The 21,074-nt window shown below is 39.5% G+C and overlaps 1 protein-coding gene across 1 annotated transcript in view; it reads left to right on the top strand.

Annotated features, from left to right (window-relative positions):
- The window catches only part of COL6A5 (collagen type VI alpha 5 chain), a 94,432-nt gene extending 73,631 nt beyond the window's left edge, over window positions 1-20,801 (top strand). Inside the window, exons 37-40 of the mRNA XM_043595424.1 lie at window positions 7,223-7,912; window positions 9,260-9,356; window positions 10,112-10,356; window positions 19,967-20,801. Of these exons, the coding sequence (XP_043451359.1) occupies window positions 7,223-7,912; window positions 9,260-9,356; window positions 10,112-10,356; window positions 19,967-19,986 (1,052 nt within the window). The 3' untranslated portion in view covers window positions 19,987-20,801. The remainder of the gene's footprint in view (window positions 1-7,222; window positions 7,913-9,259; window positions 9,357-10,111; window positions 10,357-19,966) is intronic.
- Window positions 20,802-21,074: the final 273 nt, after the last annotated feature.

Here is a 21,074-nt window from a genome sequence, read left to right as displayed (position 1 = left end):
TTTCATAAACTGTTTATAAACTCATTCAGAGGCCAGAGCGCAGACTAACACCATGAAGACTAAAATGCCAGATCTGGGTGGTTTGGGTCTAAATAATTCCTAAGGCACACATCACTTTTTCTCAGTATGCTGGTACCTTCTGCAGACTATTGTTTCAGAGCATGAAGCAGACAGCAAGAGTGAGTCTTTCAGACTAAGTGCCACCTAGAAGAGTCTACACCAAGAAAGGTTTTTATTCTAAGTCTTTGGGGGCAAAGGATGAAATCTATTTTAAGACCATCCCTTCTACTTAGTCAGGCAGATGGGGAAGAGAGGACCTCATACAACAAAACAAGAGAATTTTTAATGTGTCTGGTTTTTTCTTTGGTGTAAAATCATGACACATCGTCACACATACTCTTGAGCCTCCCTCCCTTGCTTCCCCAGCTTAGAGCTTGGCCAGTGACCTCAGCAGACAAGAGGGAGGACAGGCCAGGGGTGGCACCTGTTTTTTTTTAATTTTTTAATGCTTATTTATTTTTGAGAGGGAGAGACAGAGTGCGAGCAGGGGAAGGTTTGGAGAGACAGGAAGACACAGAATCCAAAGCAGGCTCCAGGCTCCAAGCTGTCAGCACAGAGCCCGACATGGGACTCGAACACACGAACCATGAGATCATGACCTGAGCCGAAGTTGGATGCTTAACTGACTGAGCCACCCAGGCACCCCAAGGGGTGGCATTTTTAAATGGAAAGGTACATAAATTATTGCCAACTCCTCCATAGTTAAGCATTCATAAACACAACAGAATGTGTTGTGTTCTCATTTCTGAGAGCACACACATGTACACATGTGCAAGCTGTGTTCCACTAACACCAGTTGACTATGCATGTTTTCTTATGGAAATTCTGATTTGTGAAATATAGTAACATGGGAAGGATTTTCAGATGTCTGGGACTTTTCCATTTGTTTATTTCCCTCTAAAAATTGTATTTGTGGAGTATTCAGGATATGTTAGGCACAGTACAAGCTTTATCTAATTCTCTAAAAAACCTTATAAGGTTATGGTTTATTATTACTGTTTTTAAGTAATGAAACTGAGATACGGAGGGTCACAGAGGTAACAAATGGCAGAGACAGGACTCAAACAAACCGCAAAGGTTCTGCTCATAACCACTGTCGTACGATGCCTAGAGAAGACAAAATTGCAAATTTTATTTAATTCATCTAGTTGCCTACTTTTGGAAGAAAACTTTCTCTAGTGGCTTCAGTCAGAAGGAATAGCAGTTGACCAGGAACCTCATTCTTCAGATCAGGTCCCAGGGCCTTTGGCGAGGTGGTTCATGTGTCCCTTAATGTATCTGCAGTGTTCTTATGTCTGATGACCAGTTCTGAAGGAGTTACATGAGTGGGGCTCAAATCCTGCCTCTTCCCCTTAGAGGCTTCATTTCTTGGCCAAGTCATTTACTCATTCCAAGCCTCCGCTTGCTCATCTGCAGAAAGGGAATAATGATAATTCCACCCTCATCGTGCCTTGTGGAAGGTTAAATGAGAGAAGGCAGGCGTAGAGCTGAGCACAAGACCTAAAGTGAACTGAACGCTCAATTAAATACTCAGAGGGTGGGAAAGCAGCAAAGAACACATTGCTAAGTCTGACAAAACAAGGTTAACTTGAACCTCTCAGCCACAGCTCATGTGGACAGAAATATACACATAAGGTAGTCTCAGTTGTACATGTGGCTTGCCTGTGGAGAACATATGGCTCATTTTGTCCCCTGGACAGAGGGCCAGATCACTGGATAACTCATGCATATCCTGAGGTTTCTCACGAAGGCCACGAAAAGCAGTATAGCTACTTCACAGCATACTTAATCCCATTCCAAATGGCGCAGGTCCTGAAGATTCTCCCTTCTCTCTGAGTTCCCTTTCCACCCCCATTTCTCCCTAAAGTTACTGGAACACATATGGTGTTATGGCTTACATGTTGGCCAGAGTTAGGCTAATCTCTGGGGGCGCTTCCCTGGAAACCTAACTGGATCCTTCATTCCTTCCAAGCCTCCTCCACAATAAAGTGAGCCAGCCCTTCCTCTTCTGCCATTCTGAGGAAATTCTTCCATAGACTTGAAGATGGGAATTTGGCTTCTTGACATTTCCAGAAAATACACAGCATTGCCATGAGCTCCGGGTATATTGTATCCACACTCCTGCCAGGTTTTCTTGAGGGAAAATATTTTTGAAGGCTCACTCTCCCTAAGTAAAATAAATTTAAACTCAAAGTAGAAAAATCATTCTTTATGTTCGACAAATTTAGAGTTTTTTAACCGTAAGCATCCACTTTTAGCTTCTTGAGTCTCACGCTATTCCTGTAAATAGAAAGAGAGCCTAGGGGCGCCTGGGTGGCTCAGTCAGTTGAGCATCAGACTTCGGCTCAGGTCATGATCTCACGGTTCGTGAGCTCGAATTCCGCGTCAGGCTCTGTGCTGACAGCTCACGGCCTGGAGCCTGCTTCTGATTCTGTGTCCCCTTCTCTCTCCACCCCACCCCTGCTTGTGCTCTGTCTCTCTCTGTCTTTCAAAAATGAATAAACATAAAAAAAATTTTTAGAAAGACAGCCTATTTTTATCGATTTTGTAGGCGAAAATACACCCCATTAGAAATTAATGCTGCTGGGGGCGCCTGGGTGGCGCAGTCGGTTAAGCGTCCGACTTCAGCCAGGTCACGATCTCACGGTCCGTGAGTTCGAGCCCCACGTCAGGCTCTGGGCTGATGGCTCAGAGCCTGGAGCCTGTTTCCGATTCTGTGTCTCCTTCTCTCTCTGCCCCTCCCCCGTTCATGCTCTGTCTCTCTCTGTCCCAAAAATAAATAAACGTTGAAAAAAAAAATTAAAAAAAAAAAAGAAATTAATGCTGCTGGGTACTTTGGAAAAGGATTGAGATTTTGTTCAGTTATAAAGAGAAAATTGGAAAAAACAGTAATCTTTTTGATATGAGCATGTGTGAAAAAATATTTCACTAACATAAGTCAGCCCTCTTCCTCTGTCAAAACATTTGTGAAATACTTTTCCTCGTGCTTTGATAAAGTGTGTTGATTGACCTTTATAAGGAAGCCAGAATGCTTTAGTTGGAAAACAGAGATACTGATGACAGAGCAGGTGGTGGTTAGTTAACTCCAGGATGGTAAACTTCAACATGACAGAAATGACTATTTAACCGACCTTCACAGTTGCTAATACACTATAGCCAAGAACTCTAGAAGTGTTTTTGGTGGTGATGTTTTAGGGCTAAAGTGTGTTACATAGCAATCACAGCTAGGAAGAATATAAAATAAATGCTTTTGTCTGCACTTTAATAGTTTCATTAGAGACCTTTATCTTGACAAAAAAAATTCTAAGAAGAATTTAAAACTAGGTTCCTGGTGGGGAATGGGAGGCCCACAAGTTTTATACATACTTGTGAAATACAAAATCCTATTCAGTTACTACAAGTGTATTGATAAAGGAAGAATCTGGTATATAAATGATGAATCCTTAGTCCCTTTGTGAAAAGGAAGAGAACATAGGAACATCTCAAACAAAATGGCCAGTTCTTATCTATTTTATATATATGTATATGTATATGTATATGTATATGTATATGTATATTTATATTTATATCTCTACACACACACACACACACACACACACCAATAGTTTTCAGGACACTAGACATCAGGAATTGAAACATTGATCCCTGAGAGGCAGAAACAAATGAGGTAAACCCTATGCTCCAGCTCACTGCCATGGTGCAGAAAGGAGGAATTCAAGTGGAGCCCAATGCACTCCTAGAGATGAGGAGGCAGAGCTGAGAACCCAGGGAGACCAAGATGGTAAGAGTTCTCAGGACAGAATACCAGAGAGGAGAGAGCTTCAAAGAGAGAGAACTCCAGAGATCTGCAGAGGGTCCCCTTAATTATTCAGCAGAATGGTGACGATACATGCATATGAAGAAATGCCCTAAGCCTGGGGGAAGAACCATCAGAAAAGATTACAGAATAGTGCCAGTTGTTCACAGAGGGCCAGGAACAATGCTTTTTCCTGCCAGCAAGCCTAGAAAAACTCATAATTCATAGAGCATTAGGGGAGAAAACTCAGGAAGGTCTTGTCTCAGTAGTGGGGAATAATTAGCTTTAAATTAAGCACTGCTCTAGATTTGCCACCTAAATCCTAATAGCACGACCCAAAAGGATCAAACCCTTTTCATGTAACATGAATATTTATAGGAAAACAAAAGTATTCCATATCAAAAAAAGGAGCATTTCACAATATCTGGCACAAAAAGAAGCATGAAAGGCATGACCATAATCAAGAACATAATCACTCTTAAAACGAAGTGGAACTGACACAGATATTAGAATTAGCAAAGATATCAAAATAGTCATTATAACTATATTCCATATGTGAAAAAGTTAAGCAGAGATGTGCAAGATATAAGAAAAAGATTCAAATAGAATATGTAGAGATAAAAAGTTGCAATGTCTAGGATGAGCAATACACTGGATGGGATTAATAGCAAATCAGATTTGGTAAAAGAAAATGTCAATAAACTTAAAGACATGGCAATAGAAATTATCCAAAATAAAACTAAGGGAGAGAAAAGATTTTTTAAAAGTGAAAAAACATCAGAGTTTCAATACCCTCTCTCAATAATTGGTAGAAAATCAGCAGGGATACAGTGGTCTTGAGCAACCTTAGTAACTAACCTCACCTAATGGATATTAATAGAATACTCCACACAACAACAAAATTCACATTCTTTGCAATACACGTGAAACACTCACCAAGATAGTCCGTATTGTGGGCCATAAAGCAATTCTCAAAAGTTTAAGAGATTGAAGTTATGCCAAATATATTCTCTGACCAAAACAGAATTAAATTAAAAATCAATGGCAGAAAGATCTTCAAAAAAGCCTCAAGTGTTTGGAAACTAAATGAAACACTTCTAAATAATCCATGATCAAAGAAGAAATCAGAAAGGAAATTAGAAAGTGTTTCGAAATGAGTGAAAATAAAATCACAATATACCAGAATTTGTGAGATTCCACTAACACAATACTTACAAGATCATCTATAGCATTGAATACTTACATTGGTAAAGAAGAAAGTTTTCAGAACAATGACTTCAAATTTCACCTCAATAAATCAGCAAAGAAAGAACTCAGGGTAAGCAGAAGAAGAAAGGAAGTAATAAAATTAAAGTGGAACTCAATGAAATAGAAAAGAGAAAATCAGTAAAACCAAAAAGGTGTTTCTTTGAGAACGTCAATAAAATTGGGTGACTGTCAGCTTTGCTGACGGCTCAGAGCCTGGAGCCTGCTTCAGATTCTGTGTCTCCCTCTCTCTTTGCCCTTCCCCACTCGTGCTCTGTTTCTCTCTCAAAAATAAACAAACATTAAAAATTTTTTTAAAAAATGATAAACTCACCAGGAAAAAAGAAAATACACTATTAAATCAGGAATGAGAGAGTAAACATCGTCTACACATATTAAAAGGATAGTCAGAGAATATGATAAATAATATTTTGCCTCTAAAGTAGCTTAGGTGAAATAGATTGATTTCTTGCAATTTTCACAAATTACCAGAACTCATTCAAGAAGTAATCTAAGTAGCCCTAAACCTATTAAAGCAATTGATTTGTAGTTCAAAATTTCCCATATGGAAGCCAAAATAACCTCACTGGTAAATTCAACAAAACGTTTAAGGAAGAAATAATACTAATTCTACACAAACTCTTACAGAAAATTAAAGAGGGAGACATTCTTTTCCAGCTCATTCTTTGAGGCCAGATTACCATGATAGCAAAACCAGACAAAGGCATTATGTGAAAATGAAAGTACATGCCAATATTCCTCATAAACATAGATGTAAAATTCAAAACAAAATTTTAAGTAAATCAAATCCAATAATATTAACCTGATTGTTGTAATCATTACACAAGGTATAGTGTTATTAAAATACCACACTGTAAACCTTACAATTTATGTATAATTTTTATTTGTCAAAAAAATCCAACAATAGATAAAAAGGTAATGTGTAGCTTACCCCAGCAATTCAGTTATTTGAACATATAAACATCTAATGGAGCCTTTGCCCTGTTAATAACATTATCTATCATGGTGGTTTTTGCATTCTATTTCTATTATCAAGTTTTTATGACATTAATACAGGTTAATTGATTCATTTGCGAGGATTGTTGTGAGGAGTAAATAAAGTAATAAATATAAAGCTTTAATAATGCAGTTGAGCACAAATGGAGATCAATAAATTTTTGCCTGTTAGAAATCTACTTCTTGCTTGATTAGGTTCATAGACACACTTCTTTCATGGTAAAAAGAATATTGGCTACCTACTTTCTGTCTTTCTAAGCTGGGATTGATTTCCTGTTGTGGCTTCACCAACCTGCCACTATCCCCATGGTTGTAGACGTGGTTTTATGATCCCTTAGGCTTAGATCAGCGCTTCTTGAAGTGCTGATCTGCAGCAAGATAAGACATTAGCATCAGAATATAAATCAAGGCACTGTTTCTTCATTGAGAAAATCTTGCTACAAAAAAAAAAAAAGAAGAAGAAGGAGTCGGCTGAACTAAACAGTATACTTAGTAACTAGATGACTTACAACATGGCGCGAGCTCCTTATTTTGTCATGGGCCAATAAACTGTAGACTGGCACTTAACCAACATCTTAGAGTATTTAATGTCTTACAAAGAGTTTGGATTCTAAAATCAGCATTTATACTTGCTCTCATGACATCCCACTATGGCGCATATTTTGAACATGTATATAATGGTCCAAGTGTTTGTGACATCAGTAAATGTGATTTTGACATATATACTTTAAGGGTCACTGCGTAATAATTAGATCTCATGCAAATTTTGTGATCATGTAGAGTGCACTAAAAATTGTTATATGTTTCTCATCTTGCATATGAAAATAGCTAGAGGATCAATCAAAGATCTTTTTGACAGAGATCTGAGATGGGCTAGCAAACATTTCTTTTCACATGACGGCCCCTGTTGAATGCCCAGTGGTTTCCCATGTAATGTGTGGAAAATGCATCTGAGAACAAGTACTGTAATTGATTAATGATGTCTGCCATGGGTGTGGGAATGAAGCATGGCAAAAATCCCATGATGTGTATTGGCCATCCTTGGCTAGGAGCTCCAAGTTAAGCCTTCTACTAAAAAGAATGACTTGAGCTATTCTATTGCAGGACATGAAAACCATGGCAGAAAAGAAGAACCAGGTCTTACTTATGAACCTGGAGATACCTCTCTTCAAGAATATTACATGGATGTGGCTTTCCTCATAGATTCTTCCCAAAGAATAGGAAATGAGGAGTTTCAGGAAGTGAAAACTTTTCTAATCTCAGTGCTTGATTACTTTCACATTGCCCCAGACCCACTGACCTCCATGTTAGGAGACAGAGTGGCAGTCCTGAGCTACTCTCCTCCAGGCTATATGCCCAACAGTGAAGAATGCCCTGTCTACCTGGAATTTGATTTGGTTACTTATAACAGTATATACCAAATGAAACATCATCTCCAAGACTCTTTTCAACAGCTCAATGGAGATGTTTTTATCGGCCATGCCCTGCAGTGGACAATTGACAATGTCTTTGTAGGAACCCCCAACCTGAGGAAAAACAAAGTTATCTTTGTTATATCTGCTGGAGAAACCAACCCCTTAGACAAGGAAGTCTTAAGAAATGTATCTCTGAGAGCCAAGTGTCAGGGCTACTCCATATTTGTGTTTTCCTTTGGCTCTGTATACAACGACAAGGAATTAGAAGAATTAGCCAGCCACCCACTGGATCATCACTTAGTCCAGCTTGGCCGAACCCACAAGCCAGATTTGAACTATATCACCAAGTTTGTCAAGCCATTTGTTCATTTAATCAGACGTAAGTCATTAAACCTTTTCTCTTCTATTGCTTTTGCAATGGATTTGATGTCTCTGTGTACAATCCACCAGTTGACACAGTAATATACTCCGTACTTCAATGGAGACTGGTAGAGTCTAAGGTGTGAGTAGGGGTGAGAAAACCAGAGAAAAATATCAGGTCTTACTGACCTTGAACTCTACTGCTGCACTGTCAAAGTCTTAGCCAGAAAAATCCCCGTATAGGTAAAAAGTGTCTCTTAACCCTAATCTGTTTAATATGTACTTGGTACTATGTGCCAAATTCTTTAAATGGATTATATCATTTAATTCTCAGTTCAGCCCTCAAAGGAAAGTATTAGTATCCCCATTTTACATGTGAGCATACTAAGTAAGGTTCAGAGACATTAAATAAATTGCTCAAAAGTTCACAGTTTAATAGTTGGTGAATTCTAGACTCAGCCCCAGGCATTCTGACCCCAGAGCCATCCGTGTTCCTGTTCATTAAACTACATTTCAGCTCCTATACCCTTAAGGAAGGACACTGCTGTAATCAGTAATATCCCACTACCAGCACCCTTCATCTACTCCAAGGACTTCTGTTCTATCTTTCACTATAAATTACCTTTGGCTATGACTTTAATTCTTTTCAGCCATGGGAAGGAATCTCTTCTAGAGCCTCTGTCCCAGACAGTTGGCTCAGGCATAGCCAGGCAGGGGCTTAAGGGTGTCTTTTTATAGTGACAGTGACTGCCCCAGCCTCTGTCCATGTGTTGCAATTTTAGACATGGGCATAGCAGTATACCCAAGAGCTTGTAGCATCAAGCCAATCCTGGCCTGGGTTGGTATTAGGGGTGAGGCAGAGGCCACCTTGCGTAGTTATCTGCAGCTCTTGCAAATTTACCAGGAAATGACAGAGATGCAGATTTTCTGCCACTCGCAAAGCCACAGGGCTCATGTGACCCTTCGGAATCTTGGAATTCAGGATTTATATATAGTAGCATAAAAAAAAATGATGCCTTCTTCCAACCCCAAGGTAAATAGGGCAGACCATTTCAACAGCTCAAGGTGTCTTCTGGAGAGATCTTCCTGTTAAAGGGAAAGAAACAGATGTTAGAAGGGGTTGAGAAATATCCTTGAATCACATCACGAGCCTGTGGCATACAGAGCTTAAGAATTTTTTACTGAATCACTGCTGTATCTCATTGACTTTACCAATGAGGCATTGCAATGTCAGAGGGTGTCTACTTTGCTGAGTCCCTTATAAAATTAATTTGATCTTGAAAACATCACAAGAAAAGATGAACTGACTTTGGGCGATAGAATACAGAAGGGTAAAATTTAGATTAACCAGCCACTCTTTCTCCAGGTGCCATCAACAAATATCCCCCTGCAGATCTGATAGCCAAGTGTGTTAACATCACCTCTCCCAACCCAGAGACCGTTGGCTCAGGAAACACTGTATTGTGAGTTGACAAAATCACAGTTTGGGTAATACTACAGCTGGAAACAGTCCTAATGAAAATAGCTTGACATGAATGGTGTTTGAGTTTTCAGGATGCAAGTTTGGTTGTTGGATGTAGCAGGGTGTGTGTGTGTGTGTGTGTGTGCGTGTGTGCGCACGCGTGCGTTTGAAATACTCCTGGTTTGTGATGGCTGCACAGATCTAGGGTTCATGGCACATAGAATGTGAACCATATTAGAAAGAACCATGTTTCCATTTCTGTTGCTTTTATGAAAAAAACCAGAGGCTCTTATCAATACCTTATATAACACCACACTAACATTGAGTACTGTCAAAACAGACAACTTATAATATCAAAGGTTAGCTGTAGCAATTTTAGAGCAGAAGAAAAACACAAAAGAAAAAATTTCAAAGCAACAAAAACATTCGCCATTCAAAAAACAGAACCCATATGAAAACTGGTAGGAAGGGTTCTTTTAAGTTTGATTTTGCAAAGTACAACCCTAAGTACTCAATAAAAATTCAGTCATGAAAATAATATTGCTTTGGAGTCCTAAACCCCTGACACAACATTCTAATTTCTCTTTGGAGTATTAAAAAATTGCCCCTGAGTCATATTTCATCCATAAACTGCATTTGGACTGTTCTAATCACATGCATAAAATTGATTGCTGTTGTATGTCTGCCTGTATTTACATATAATTCTGCAAGGGGCTTGGCTAATGTGTTTTTCATCTCTTTTCTCTGTCACCTCAGCCTTATTCCTGGGGTGTATGAAATAGAGACAGGAAACAGTGAGCTGGTTGATGAATTTGGTTCCCAGGAGCAGCATTCCTTTGTATTAGGGAACAATCCTAGTAATGGTTCTGGGACCACTACTGATTTGATCCAGAAGTTATACATGCTTTTTTCAACTGGAGAACTGATGATGAATGATAAGGAAGAGGCACATGCAGAAGAAATGCCAGCTCTAGCAGATGGTAAACGACAGGATAAAAAAGGTAACCTTGGGTACAATAGAATCGAAGACCCTGAAGAAGCTTTGTTTGGATTTTCCCCTAGTGGACAATGAGCAAGGATGAGCAAGGAGAACTCACTGGGACAGGTGGAGATGACAAGATAGAGGACCCTATCATCTGGGGCTGCAGGGGGTTCCCCAAATGAGGAGGCCAACCAGATAAAACTCCAGAAAGGCAAAAAGAAAAAAAAGGAGTCAATGGTGTTGACAAAACCAGAACTAGAAGTCGATGTAAATACTTGGTGTCGGGTCAGGGAATGGAGACAGGAGGGGTGAGAACAAAGACCACACAGGTCCTTGGTAGGCAAGCAGATCCCCACATCCTTGTGCAAAGTAGGGGTGGGGAGGACCTATACAATGAGCCTCTAATGTTTGAGGGTCTGCCATCTCCCATAGCACCCTGGGCTTGCCTGCTCTGAGATGTGGGCTTCTAGCTCAGCCCCAGCCCCCGTGGTGCCTAGAATGCGCAAGGCTGTTGTGGTTCTGAGATCTCTTTGGAGGCTGAGGACAGATTCTTAGGCTATGTGAGGAGATGGTTCTGGACCTACAGCTAAAGAAAACACGGGAGATGACGAACAGGAAGCTATAGTAGGCTCTAGAGCAGCTTTTCAGCTGCTATTTTGCCGTGTACCAAAACTGTATAGGACATTACTTTAAAATAAATCTTCTTTGGTGTCTGTGAAAACTGAAACTTTACATATCCTATGACCAGCAATTTTGCTCTCATGTGTATGCACAACAGAAAAATATATATTCACCAGAAGTCATGTACTAGAATGTTCATAAGAGCACTCTTTGTAGTAGCCCAACAGCAGATATGATAGATAAATTTTGGTATGATTATGCAATGAAATACCATATGGGTATGCAGTATATATGCACAATGCTATATATGTATGCGGGACAAATGGATACTTCATATATACATCTACACTATATGTATTAGATACGGGTATAATTGTAAGCATAGCTAATGTATAGATATTGAACAAAATCAGCAAAATGATGGAAAATAAGAGCGATGAGAGTAGAAGAAATACAGAAAAATATAGAAAGGGGAGAGAAAGGTAAGAAAAGAAAAATCAAATATAAATACAATGAAATATCTAGTTCCAGTCAAGATGGACTAAGCCCATACTGCCCCTCTCTCCCACTGACTACAACTGAAAACTATGGAGAAAATACAAAAACTAACCACCTGAGATCTCTGAAAGGTAACAAAAAGCAGATATATTGTGAAGGGGCATGAGTTTACCATTTTCTTTCCTGTTTTCTTTTGTGATTTTGTGCTCAGGGCAGACCCAGTCCTGGAACTGTGTGATGGCAGTGGGGCAGGAGGCTAAAACTCAGTAGAACCCCCCATATTTCTGGGCAGAAGAACTAGGAAAAAGGGCCCTCGTTTGTCAGAGTTGGTGGAAGAAATCCCCATTTCCCCCCTTTCTTCTCATGGTTTTGCTCTGAAGTGGGCACAATTCGGAGCTGAGTGAAAGGCTAGCTAGCTAAAATTAAAGAGAAACCCTGTTTTTATGGCCAGAGGAACTAGGAAGATAGGCCCTGTTGGCCAGCATGTGGGGGTAGCCCCAGAGGCAAGACAACTGGAGAAGGGGATCCTCTAATTCTAATTATGGGAGCTGCATAAGCCCTGGGCTCTCACCTGAGCTGTGTGTGAATGGAAAGACCCGGAATAGGATGGTGAAGGCTTTGGGCACTAAACTGAGGTTGGAACCACTGCCCACAGAAGGTGAGATAGCACTTGCATTGTGAACCTACCAGGTTGATTGCCCACTGACAAAAAAACAGTTAATTCTACAGAGAATTATAACAATACTTCAAGTCTATACAACATAATATTTAAAGTGTTCAGGACAAAATCCAAAATTAGGCAACATACAGTGACCAGGAGATGCAAACGATTCTGAGAGGAAAAGACAACCAATAGACAAAGCCATTAAATTAGCAGCTATGGTAACTATGCTCCATGAAGTAAAGGCAAACAACTGAAATGAACAGAAATAACATTCTCAGAAGAAACATGGAAATAATTTTAAAAAGGAACCAAAAGGACATTTTAGAAGTAAAAATATATACAATGTCTGAAATTTAAAAACAAGCTCACTGAATGGGCTCCAAAGCAGAAGGAAGATGACAAAGAAAGGAATCAGTAAACTTGAAGAGAGACTAATTATGTAATCTGAAAGAGAGTTTTTAAAATTAACAGAGCCTTGGAGACTTATAGAACAATATCAAAAGTCCTAATATTTGTTTCACTGGCATTCTAGAAGTAGAAAGAGATGAAAGTTAGATTTATTCAGAAAAAAGTATATTTGAGGAGATAATGGACAAAAAATTCCCAAATTAGTAAAAGATATAAAACTTTACAGATTTAAAAACCCATTCAAGACACATAATTAACTGTTGAAAACAAAACATAAGGAAAATCTTGAAGCAGCTAGAGAAAATCTACATGTTACCAAAAAAGAGAACAACTCTTCAAATGATCATAGATTTCTCATCAGAAACCATGAAGGCAGAAGACAGTGAAACATCCTTTTCTTTAATGTACTGAAGTAAAAGAACTCTGAACACAGAATTTTTTATCCAGCAAACATAGACTTCCAGAATGAAGGCAAAATAAAGATCTTCTCAAATAAAGGAAAAGTAGGAGGATTTGTTTGCTAGCAGACATGGGCTGAAGGAGAGCAGTGACGGGAGAACCAGGGAATTGGAGGTGAGGTCAAATGAGTGGGACCAGATGGCTGAGAGAACATGCTGAGGAGGAAACCCAGAGGGAGATCCATGAGGGGATTTGAAAGGGAGTCTGGTTGAGAGAAAGTGGCAGGTACCAGCTGCAGCTCACCCATGTACAGAGCCATACTGTCTACAAGGTAATTTCATATACATGTCCCATTGAGTTCCCTCCAAAACCCTGTATAAGAGACAGGAGTTAATACCCCCCATACTTGGATGGAGAAACTGAAGCTCAAAGAGGTTTAGTGACTTCCTGGGACTTGACCCTGGTCTGGCAGCTCCTGATTCAGTACCCTTTCCCAACGCTGGAGGAAGGAATGAGATCCGAAATAGAGTGAGTGTAAGAGGGGATGTCTTAGGCAGCTCAGGCTGCCAGAACAAATGCTATAGACTAGGGGGCTTAAACAACAATAATTTATTTTCTTACGGTTCTCGAGGCTGGGAAGTCCAAGATCAGGGCACCAGCCAATTTGATTCCTGATGAGAGCTCTCTTTCTGGCTGGCAGACAGCCACCTTTTCTTGCTTTGTTTGCGCATGGTGGAGAGACAGACCTGGTGTCACTTCCTCTTCAAAGGGCGATATTTTTATCAGATCACATCTCTATCCTTATGACTGCACTCACCCTTAGTCACCACCTTAAAGGCCCTGTCCCCAATACAGTCATGTAAGGTATAGGCCTTCATCAAATGAATTTGGAGGGACACAGTTCAGTCCACAGTAGGGGATATAATTAACAATGTAATCATAGGAAAGAACCCTATGAATCAGCATTGCCCAAGTTTGTGCATTATAATGACCAAGGTATTTGTTGACAATTCCATAGTCCAACCCACATTCCACATCACTTAAATCACCTTCTCTGGGAGTGAGACAAGGCATCCATTTTTTTGAAGCTCCAAAGACAACTGCAATGTGCATACAAGTTTGAAAAACACTGCAATAAATCTCCTTTGATTCAGTCCTGTTAGATATCTTGAGGTGAGATTCCTATTGAAAATCATAAGGTTGGTAGACTCAAAAGGATTATCAAGTGAACATTACAATACTTTCTTATTTAGTATTCTTCATAATTTCTTTCCTCCAGAAGTTTTCTTCATTTTTCTACTTAATTATATATCCTACATCCAGAAGTTGATGATGTCTTTATTCATTTCGCTCAGAGAGTTCTAGCCAACAGCCTGATGTGGTAACATTTGGCCAGCTCTGCTTCAAGAAATCAGTCTGAGTCTCTTCAGGCAGTGTCAGTTTGGCTTCTTTCTTGGGTCGTGGAAGATTAGAATCTGAAACTGGAATGACTTTAGAAATCACTGGGTCATCCTGTATCTTTTCTAGAGAGAAGAAAATGGAAGCTATAGATATCTAAAAGTGTCTTTACCAAAGAATATTCACAGTACCTAGTCCATACCATTTTGTCACAAAGATTTATACTCTACAATTATGTTTATAGAACACAAGTTCACCTTAAAGTTAATCCACGAAAGAAAGATAATAAAATATTTATTTGGGTTGTTGAAAGGTTGAAGATGATATATATGAAGGTCAGAATACACACTGTGCTTGGCACATAATCAACTAGTATTATCCCTGCATGAATGATCTAAGTCTGACAATATGTTGGACAATTAAAAATAAAAATCCAGGGGCGCCTGGGTGGTGCAGTCGGTTGAGCGTCCGACTTCAGCCAGGTCACGATCTCGCGGTCCGTGAGTTCCAGCCCCGCGTCGGGCTCTGGGCTGATGGCTCAGAGCCTGGAGCCTGTTTCTGATTCTGTGTCTCCCTCTCTCTCTGCCCCTCCCCCGTTCACGCTCTGTCTCTCTCTGTCTCAAAAATAAATAAAAACATTAAAAAATTTTTTTTAAATAAATAAATAAATAAAATTTAAAAAAAAATAAATAAAAATAAAAATAAAAATCCACTGTGAAGAGGAATCACCCTTTATATGCTTATCTTTGTTTTCCCAAAGAGAGTGAGCTTTTCTTTTCATGTGCCCGTTTTGTTTCTGATGTTTTAATTTTATCCATCTACTTAATGCACAGATTTTTTTTTGCTCATTATAGTGTACATTTGCAAGATTTTATTTTACTTTATTTTTAATTTATGTTTTAATTTATTTATTGTTTAATTTACATCCAAGTTCGTTAGCATATGGTGCAACAATGATTTCAGGAGTAGATTCCTTAATGCCCCCTACCCCTTACGCATTTAGCGCATCCCCCCCCACAACCCCTCCAACAACTGTGTGTTCTCTATATTTAAGAGTTTCTTCTGTTTTGTCCCCCTCCCTGTTTTTATATCATTTTTGCTTCCCTTCCCTTATGTTCATCTGTTTTGTATCTTAAGTTCCATATATATATATATATATACACACACACACACACATACACACATACACACACACACACATACACACACCACATCTTCTTTATCCATTCATCCGTCGATGGACATTTGGGCTCTTTCCATACTTTGGCTATTGTCAATAGCGCTGCTATAAACATTGGGGTGCATGTGCCCCTTTGAAACAGCACACCTGTATCCCTTGGATGAATACCTGCTAGTGCAATTGCTGGGTTGTAGGGTAGTCATTCACAAGATTTTAATGTGGATTTTAAAAAGTGTAACTGTATTCCTTTTCCCATTATGCCAATTTAGGGCTTGTTTCTTAGTCTTTATTTTTCTAATATCAATGTCCAGCAATGACCAGCAACGTCAGCATCATCTAGGAAGTCATTGGGAATGCAGATCCTTGAATCCCACCATGGGCCTGTTGAATCAGAAACTCTGGAGTTGGGGCCCTCCAGATGATTCTAATGCAGGCTAGAATTTGAGAACCATTGACCTACTGTTACAGATATTGAGCCTAAATTAGTCTTCTTCAATGGGAGTCTTCTCACTAGACATTAATAGGTAATTAGGAAAAAATAATTTTCCTATAAAACGTTGATAAGTAGGTATCATTTTTGCAGGACTTCTCAGTGCCTTTAATGGGTTCATCTTCATTGTGATTCTGAGAGAGGGGCTACAGTCAAACCACTATGACCACAAAATCTTGTAACAGCATCTTTTTGGGCTAATATTTTATAGAAACCACTTTGGGAAATAGTAGTTGAAAGAGTGAATCCAGGAATCATTGAATTGGGACATGGATTTGACTCCTATTTCTGCAATTACTAGTCATGTAATCTTAGGCACATTATTCTGTCTCTCTGAGCTTCCATTTCCCTTTCTGTAAAATGGACATAATAATAGAGCATACACCATAGGCTAATGTGATCGCTATATGAATGTAAAGTGCTTCGAACAGCACTTTGTATGGAGTGAAAGCTTAACACACATTAGCTATTATTTAAGATATTGATGATGATGATGATGATGATAATGACAGTGATGATGACAAATCGCATTAGAGTTGATGGTCATGGTGGAAAGAATGTCAGACTGGGAATGAGACGACCCAGATGCTAATTTTGGTTCTGTCACCAGCTAGCTTTGCTATCTCAAATGGTCACCAGATTGCCTTGGTCTTCAGCTTTCTTATTTGTGTATGAGGAGCTTGGTCAAGGCCCGTGTTTTTCATACTGGGGCTCCTGGGGTCACACAAAGACTTCCCAGTGCATGGGTTTCTGAGAACTACTCTTAAAGGACTCTGTCTACTGAGAATGTCTCTATCTGAGGAATCATGGAGGGTCTCCTTTCCTGCCTCCCTTTACAAATACCACCCCCCACACACACACACACACCTCACACAAGAAATGGCATATTTCTCAACCATTCTTTTTAAAGATTTTATTTTTAAGTAATCTCTACACCCAGTGTCGGACTCAAACTCACAACCCGAAGACCAAGAGTCACATGTTCTTCTGACTGAGCCAGCCAGGGGCCCCTTTCTCAGCCATTCTGAATCTGATTATGTGCTTTGCCCGGATGTAAACCCTGCTAGGGAGGCATGGGATAGGGGGTGGGTGTCAAACGAGGAGTCAAAATACTGGATCTATAGGCTTCCTTGAAGCCACATAGGGCTTCATGTCTTTCCCATCTTGTATGTGTTTCTGTTAAGGAAAATGCGTGTTGCTAGAAAAGAGGTATTTGAAGTCATGTTCGGATGTTCTGAATTCAGGTGTACTCTAAATGGAGGATGGTAGGAGTGATGATAAGTTTCATTTAGTAATCTGGCCTCTTCCATTTCCCAAATCTTGGCAGAAGATGCATCTCTTCTTTCATTTATTTATTTATTTATTTATTTATTATTTTTTTAATGTCTATTTATTTTTGAGAGAGATGCGTAGAGCGTGAGCAAGGGAGGGGCAGAGAGAGAGGGAGACACAGAATCAGAAGCAGGCTCCAGGCTCCAAGCTGTCAGCACAGAGCCCGACCTGGGGCTCAAACTCACAAACTGCGATATCATGACCTGAGCTGAAGTCGGAAGCTTAATTCACTGAGCCACCCAGGGGCCCCAAAAGATGCATCGCTTCTAAGTGAGAAATCTGTGAGAACAAAGCAAAGCGTCTATACATGAAATATTGATGGAAAGCAAGCATTGTTTCATTATGCCAAAAAAATCGTAGCCTTAATCATTTACCTATGAATGGAATCATAAATAAGACATCATCACACAATGAGGTGTTGATTGGTTTTACTGTAAGGACCACTTCTGCCAATTAGGCTATCTGGGGATATGTCCCATAAAGTGAATGAGCTTCAAAACTTCTGAAGAAAAAATATATAAAACAGATTATAATAAATATTATTATTTTATCAAAAAATATAGTAATAGGATACATGTCAAGTGTGCTGAATTTAACAATATTCGAATTTTCCAGCCATATTTTAGTTTCTCAAGTTAAACACCATACCCATAAATGAAGGAGTAACTGGTATTATTAATAGCCATTTGAGGGGCGCCTGGGTGGCGCAGTCGGTTAAGCGTCCGACTTCAGCCAGGTCACGATCTCGCGGTCCCGGAGTTCGAGCCCCGCGTCAGGCTCTGGGCTGATGGCTCAGAGCCTGGAGCCTGTTTCTGATTCTGTGTCTCCCTCTGTCTCTCTGCCCCTCCCCCGGTCATGCTCTGTCTCTCTCTGTCCCCAAAATAAATAAACGTTGAAAAAAAAATTTAAAAAAAAATAGCCATTTGAAAAGTTTAGTGAAGCGTTTTGGGGTACATTTTCCAGAAGTGAGAAAACGTCATTCAGTGACTGGGTAACATTCCTTTGTAAAACCTCTTGAAAGACGATGGGGTCATTTTGGACACATAACTCAGAAACAATTCAAAGAACTATTTGCTATTGCTCTAATAAAACTCCTTCAAAACCCATCTGTGTAAACTATTTATCAGTGCTTAAATCTACAATAGTAAATATTAATAGAATTAATATTAGACGTTGCCTCACTCTGACAATAAATTGTAGTAGCAGTAAGTAAAAATGATAGGGAAAAAACTATGCCTCTCAATAAGAAATGCATGTCCAATAAAATTTTTACTTTTTTTATGATAAAATTACCAAAATTTGAATATATATGCTGTTTTGATAAGTTGTGATGGTAATCCATCAGAAAAAAAATGTTAACACATAGAAGCTTATAGCCATATAAAATGAAAAATGTGCATTTAAAATATATTTTTTTGCTGCAGAGGATTATTGTTAGGCAGACAATAAAAGGTTTTAAAGCATATAAATATGTTACAGTTAAATGAAATTCTATGGGGGAAGTGCAGTGGAAATACACGTTTAAGGAGAAAAGTAAACACTACATAATATCTGACTTTTAACTGTGAACATGTTTACATGTATTTTAAATAGATAATGGTGCTATCAAATCACTGTGATACTTAGAGTCTATATGGTAAGTTAAAAGAAAAATGTGGCAGTTTTATTTTTAAATATCAGTTTTTATGATATGTCACAAATTACACATCCTTTTCTAATACCTCAAATCCTAATGAAAAAATAATTAGATGTTAACTTTAAACTATGCAAGGCAAGAGTACATGATTGTTTTCCTTTGAGGCGGGTGTGTAAGCAAGTGTGTGAAGACAAGTAGGTGGGATCATCTCTCATATCCTGCTTGGGCCAGGTTCCCCGGAGCTGAGCCCGGCGTGAGGATTGGCATGCATGTGATTTATTGAGATAGCACTCACTGACAGGAGAAGCGGAAAGGGAATAGAGGAAGCAAACAGGGAAAGAGTGGGAGACAAACAAGGGTGTCATATCGGGCCAAGTACCGTAGAGCACTTGGTCTTTGCAGGCGCTCCGGCATGTTGAGTTAATGCTGCAGAGCATCCTGACCTGAAACAAAGAAGTTGGGCTTTCTTACTCCCTCCTGGATCATTGACTGGCCAAGAGTTGTCTTGGGAAGGGCTTTAAGCTCCAAGGCACTCATGCTGCATGTGATTAAAGCCATTCCAGTGGCTGGACAGCAGCCCTCCTAAGATGCTGGAAGCAAAAGCTCACATGGGGGTGGTCGGGAAGGAGGGGGAAAGAGGGATGGGAGGGGAAGGAATGTTGTCCTCCAAGTCAATGCTAAAAAAGATCAGAAGGATTCTGGGCAGAGTACTAGCTCTGCACATTCCTTCTAGCCCTGAATCCATGATACCAGCCACTGAATGTGCTGAGTGTGGCATTTCAGATGATGAACGCACCAGCATTTTCCTAGGAGGAAGCCTATCTATAGTTCTACTTATATGTTGCTCATTTGTATCCATTATCACATTGCCCTTTTATTTTGAGTACCGAAAATGGCAAAACAACGTGTGCTCATTTCATATGTGGCAAAAGAAGAGTCGAGAGGAACATTTTAAACAAATCCACTGACATTAAGAGCGAATTCATATTTTTATGTTTTGCAGATGGTGAGGCCCCAAGATGATCAGAGCAGGAAAGGAAGACAGCTCCATTGGCAATGTGTGATTCCACGTGGTGCTAACTAGAAACTGTAAATCATCTGCTGGAAGGAGAATGGTGAGCGGCAGGAATTTCTCATGAAACCAATCAGCTAATGACGTGCTAAACTTGTTCTGTTTCGAATCTGCGAGGGAAACTTTTCGGAGTGAAGACATCAACGAGCAGAACTGAGAAACTAGGAAGGACTTCATTTCCTCCACGAATGGGGACAACCGACCAGGAAGAGTTAACTGAAGTTTTTCTTTGACAGCTCTTGTACGGTTCGGGCAGCACTTCTGACGCTCTCTCTGCCTAAAGACTTCCATTTTCATCACGTCTGCATCTCAAGTCGGACAGCTGAGTAAAAAGCGGAGTTAGAATTTACTAGGAGTGTCTTCTCTCTCTTCATAGAACTAGAAACCCACGTCCATGCTTCCGATTTCGTGCCACCCTCATGACCTGAGCGCCCTGTAAAACCTACCTGGCAGGCTGCTACCACCGTAATCAAAGCCTGCTCTTTACCAGAACATTTAGAAAAGAATGGAATTCGTGAGAAAGAAAAAGAAAAGAATGGAACTCGTGAGAAAGAAAAAAAGTGAGATGAGGCTAATTTTGTGAGTGGTTGTTTCGTGCTGTGATCATTTGTTTTACGTTTTAGCATGCTTTGCTTTGTATGTACTTGATTTTTGCTGGGAAAAACAATTGAGAAACGCATGAATATTCTATATGATCAGAGCTGTTCTTGGGAATTACAATGGAGCAAGAGACAAGTTCTAAAATAAAAGCAAGTCTGATCCGGAAGCTTGTTCTGTTCTTTTTTATTTACCTGTAGGCTAACTCAGACCCATTGGAAGAGCAGTACAGGATTAGACATATTTGGAAAATGTAGATATAATGTAAAATAAGCCAGTAGTGAATTCATTTTTTAAATCTTTCAGTTTGATCAAGGCAACTAGTAATTGCCAAGTGAGTATATTTTGTATATTTTAAAAGTAACTATGCTAATAGGGTGATCCCATTGGCAATTTTGTACTTTTCCCACATAATTTTCCTTAACAGTACTCTTGTCGTTGA

Source organism: Prionailurus bengalensis, chromosome C2 (assembly GCF_016509475.1).
Source record: "Prionailurus bengalensis isolate Pbe53 chromosome C2, Fcat_Pben_1.1_paternal_pri, whole genome shotgun sequence".
Lineage (NCBI taxonomy): Eukaryota > Metazoa > Chordata > Mammalia > Carnivora > Felidae > Prionailurus > Prionailurus bengalensis.
Note: the sequence above shows the minus strand (reverse complement) of the source record. Positions and strands in the feature narration are given on the sequence as shown.